At 36.8% G+C, this 5,000-nt stretch overlaps 1 protein-coding gene across 1 annotated transcript in view; it reads right to left on the bottom strand.

Annotated features, from left to right (window-relative positions):
* Positions 1 to 1,486: 1,486 nt before the first annotated feature.
* The window catches only part of NELF-B (negative elongation factor B), a 9,564-nt gene continuing 6,050 nt past the window's right edge, over positions 1,487 to 5,000 (bottom strand). Inside the window, exons 7-12 of the mRNA XM_042999730.2 lie at positions 4,740 to 4,902; positions 4,457 to 4,531; positions 3,994 to 4,144; positions 3,664 to 3,845; positions 2,003 to 2,203; positions 1,487 to 1,828 (exon numbers count right to left, since the gene is read on the bottom strand). Coding sequence (XP_042855664.1) covers positions 1,691 to 1,828; positions 2,003 to 2,203; positions 3,664 to 3,845; positions 3,994 to 4,144; positions 4,457 to 4,531; positions 4,740 to 4,902 — 910 coding nt within the window. The 3' untranslated portion in view covers positions 1,487 to 1,690. The remainder of the gene's footprint in view (positions 1,829 to 2,002; positions 2,204 to 3,663; positions 3,846 to 3,993; positions 4,145 to 4,456; positions 4,532 to 4,739; positions 4,903 to 5,000) is intronic.

Genomic DNA, 5,000 nt, shown 5'->3' on the forward strand with positions numbered 1-5,000 from the left:
TTGACATCACCTACGCAACATACATTCTCACACACACACACACACACACACACACACACACACACAATCAACATATAAGAGTATAACCTGAAAGAAACCAGGAAAAATAAAGTAAAATAATGTAATAATAAAGGGTTATCTTCGTAAATAATGTGTTTACCTTATTACCTTCCTACCTACCAACAGTTGGGTGCTTATTCCGTTTGATTGATAAGAATATTTTCTAAACGAAATATAAAGTTGACACATACGTAATATTCTTTGTATTGCAGATGACATGAATAATCATAGGAGATAAGTAAAAGAAAGTTTTTTTTTTAGTGGTTCTGCCATGCAACACGCAACAAAGGGTCCCTTGCATATGGCGTGCTCGGAACAAGTGCAACAAGTCGAGGTTTTTATGAGTTAGTACTAATTTCCTAATTTCGAGTTTTTACTCTACGATGCATTTTTAAACGGAAAAAGTTGATAAATTTATAATCATGTGCAAGATTGATTTTCATGAGGTGCAGCTATCACAGTGAATGTATTCTACCAAGGTGGCTCTCTTACGAAAATATGATCCAGAGTCAGAGGACGTCCACGGAGGATTGGGTATCGGTCCTCAACACATGGAACAGGATATTCTTAAGAAGATTGGGCATTGATATACTGGATTAGGAAGCAAAGAACTTCCTGATGCGAATGGAACGGCAGCAGCATCTTGCTTCCTCCCGAGACCTGATACGAGAAATTACTAGGAAAGGACTTTAGGACACATGTGCTATGGTAAATTATATACATCGCATCTGATATTTTATTACATATGAACTTAGACTTTCTGCGGGATATACAATTCGATCATAAAACGAAACTTGCTGACATCGCCGAATAAGAAAACTTGGCTTGAGACTCTAGACAAAGACAATCATTCCATTATTCCCTTTACATTTATCGTCGACCCGAAGGGCGCCATATCTGAAACAACTGTATGCTGTCGCTCTCGGCATTGGTTAATTTTTTTCTTATATGGAAACAATTTCATATACTAAGTTCAAAAAACTTGAGGAAACCTTAGTTAGATCAGGTAAACGGTCTGAATATCGCAATCATGTGCAAATATATACCTAGAATCTATTTATTTATTCATCTATTCATATATGTGCAATCTCTCTCTCCCTCTCGTTCTCTCTCGCTCTCTCTCTTTCACATTCTATTTCTCTCTCTCTCTCTCTCTCTCTCTCACACACACACACACACACACACACACACACACACACACACACACACACACACACACACACACACACACACACACACACACACATACATACATACATTCATAAGGCCTATAATTGATCTACTTGATCATATAAAACAAAAATATAGAATAAAATTACTCAAAACATATAACAGTGCATATTATCAGAAATATTGTCTTATATCCATAAAAATATTCAATTCTACTAAAAAAGTTATTAGGTAGATGGTATTTATAAACACAAAATTTTGTAAGATATTTATTGCAAAGAATTTATAAAGTAAAATTCTTTGGTCCTTGTATGATATATAAATCTGGATTCTTCTTCTAATGTAAAATCAACATCTAAGTTTAGGATGCATTCTTTCTGAATGTACATATTGCAATTCTAAACATAATGGTTAGTTTCCATATTTTTTTTTTCAAAGGTGGTAACACTCCCAGTCAAATTCACTGAATGGGTGCAGGAGTTGGCACAGCCATGAGTGGGGAGTCCATCTCGTTCAACGGAGCTGGTTGATTCTGCCCGTCTTGGAACTCTTGAACTCTGGTTTGGAATTTTTCGTACAGGTTCTGGCTTGATTCGCTCTGGAGGTGGGTAGACAAAGAGATTAAAGAAATGTGAATGTTTCCTCTCTACACTGCCAGCATATGTATGAAAATTATGAAATGTATAGAATTGGACTTTTAGTCTTATCTCTATTCTCTGAGAATTTTTACAAATATATACCTGACATGAATAAATAAAAACACAAAACTCACTGAATGAGGTCCAGGCTGTAGCGCTTTCATCAGAGTGTCAAGACGTGCAGGGGGTAGCTTGGGATGAATGTACCACACCAGCTTCATAACATGACGCATTACATTTTCCCTGCTGATGTTCGTGAAGAAAAACTCATCAAATACCACTGTGCAGAAGTCCTCAGTAGAGAAGTCATCTGACATTGGAATCAGTGCCGCTACCTGCAAGGTGAATAGAAGTTGGCTGATGCCATTTAGTCATCCATTATTTCCCTAGACATGTACAATGACATTTCCCTACTTCAGTTGTTTTTTATCCAACCACCACTTTAAAGAGTAAAGCACATTTAACCCATTAACAGCAGAGGGCATGATTTACTGCCAAGGCAGAGTCGGTCGTAGACGCGGATGGCACCATGCCAGACAATGTAAACACGCCATCTGACTGTATACATATTTTATTAAAACCGCGACCAATGGGTTAATTCTAATCAATGACTGGCAAATCAATAATACCCTTTAACCCATTCCCGACGGGGGATTTCTAGCCTAGAATGTCCAAATGCCGGGGCGTTCGAATTATTAGGCCTAAATCAATTGAATAGCTGGCACAATACTGTGCCGCCCGGCAACTGGGCTTTTGAATGCGCGGTACACATGCTGTACCACCCGTCCTGTGTGGGTTAATAAACCCACTGCATATGGGTGGCCAAACAAGTTTTGGCCTGATAAGAGAGTTTCAACATGTAGGCCCCAATAGTCATTATGGCACATTTGACGTATGGGGAGAGTGGATCTCAATGTTTTTATATTGCACTTTGAATATTAACTCTAATAACAATTGCATTCATAATTACTATAATAGCCATAATATTCATCAAAATGAGTTTAGTTTAAAATCCCAAGCATAGATGGCACCACTCTCTTCTATCGCTAGTAGGAAAGAAGCCTTGAATGGCAACTATCCATGGTCTCTACCAAGCATTATTTTCAGAGAGCAATGACACACAGCAAGGTGCTGATCTCCTGCTCTAAAGTACTGATGATGTAAGATGTGCAGGTACAACGAGAAAAGAAAGGTGATCCAGCTCATGTTTAGTGTCTGCAATGTGTCCCTGACCTCACACTCATAAGCACAGGTCTCCTTCCTCTTCCTTATCTCTTCATTTATATTCATAAGGGATGGTTATTTTACACAAAAACAAAAAAATTGTCCTGTAAAACTGTAGTACTTCCATCACACTGAGTATAAAGATAATGAGCTGATATGGACCCTGTACTACAATTTTAGCCCACTACAACAGTGATAAACACTCAGGTGGTACATATAAGTCTTACAAGATTGGAAATCACAAAAAAATAAGAAACATGAATACACCTCTAGTAGAATAATGAGAAAATAAAAGAAAACATGAAAGATTGCGATATGCCATGTAAAGATCCCTCTTTATGAAATAATACATCTGGGGTGCCTTGCTTATGGCACTAGTGCCCATTCTGGAGACCAGTCAAGTAAATATAACAAAGTCCGCCTTGGGATAATGAAGAATAATGATGTGGATCCATATAAAACTATTAGCATTTTATCGAGACCTCTACATTTCTTACCCGATATAATAAAATGAAAATGAAACATAATAATATTGCAGACAGTAATAAAACATAAGTGAATAATTCCGTACCAAAGAGTGAAGAAATGTATCTTGAAATGCTCTATCTTGGTGGCAGGTGGCTAATGTTCCCAAAACTCTCATGAGGGCTGTCTTATCTTTACGTGTAGCTGTGTGCAATGTGTAATACATTGCAAGTACACAAGCCACACTGCTTTCTTGTAAATAAGCTTGATAGGCATCCGGTGGAGGTCCTAAAAAAAAATCACCAATAAATTAAGTGAAAAATGGATTTGGTCAACATAAACATAAATATTAATTTGCAAGAAAAAATGGTTTTGTAATCTTCCATAAATAGAGAGATATCAATAGGCAAGCACAGTAAAATCAACAAATACTTGCCTGAATGTTCAATAATGGTAATAGCTGACTCTCTCTCATCAGGAGGAAGTTTGGCATTCAGTCTTCTCACATCATCGTCCACCATCAAGGATACTAATGCAGGCAAGAACTTGGTCACAATCTGGGGATCTAGTTTTGGTTCCCTAAACACCTGGAAATTTCAATGCTAATATTATTATCACTCTTCCTGGTTAATTGATAAGCAAAGTAAACAAGCATAAAAACAAATGTGATAAGGTACATGGGCTTTCAGATGTTTCTTCTACTGTTTTTGTAAAGAATAAGCACTGTAAACAAAGGATCACAGAAAATAAATAAATTTAAAACTATGTAAAGTTATATTAAATGTAAACACTGCCCATTTTCGTTTGAAGCTGTTCAGCTTTAAAAGAGCTTGCTATTAATATTAGAATATTAGAAAGATCATGAAATAATTTGAGGACTACAATCCTGTTTGACTTGCCTGACTTTCAATCATATCCCAGCTGTGAAGACCAAGCGCTAACATTCTCAACATCAGCACCAGAACTGCATTCTCCTGCAAAAAAATTAATGGAATAAATAATTGAGGGTATTCAATCCCCTGCCCATTTAAAATTGCTTCTGTCCTATGTTCTGTTTCTGACCATCACTTTGTACATACAAAGTCCAAGACTTAAAATTTTTCACTAGAGAAAATGCAGAAGCTATAGAATAGAAAAGGGAGATGTAAGAAAACATTATATTGCAAAACATGCATTTCTTACCCTTGGCATTGCCTCATTGTTCATCAAGTGTTGCAACAACCGTATCACAGAGTTTGCTAAGAAGTTAATTGCATATGGGTCACACAGTATCATTGACAAGTCACCAAGAACCTGTTCTTGGCCTCGTCTGATGCTGTCCAAGAAGCCCTGGAGTTCTCGAGACCTACATCAAGAAAAAGACTTAATATATGCCCTAATGTTTTACTCTAAATACCATATTTAATTTTAGCAGACTATCAAATCCCTCAGAATTATAAGTAT

This window comes from Penaeus japonicus, unplaced genomic scaffold, assembly GCF_977035675.1.
Source record: "Penaeus japonicus unplaced genomic scaffold, GWHDUDI00000001_assembly GWHDUDI00000030, whole genome shotgun sequence".
Taxonomy (NCBI): Eukaryota; Metazoa; Arthropoda; class Malacostraca; order Decapoda; family Penaeidae; genus Penaeus; species Penaeus japonicus.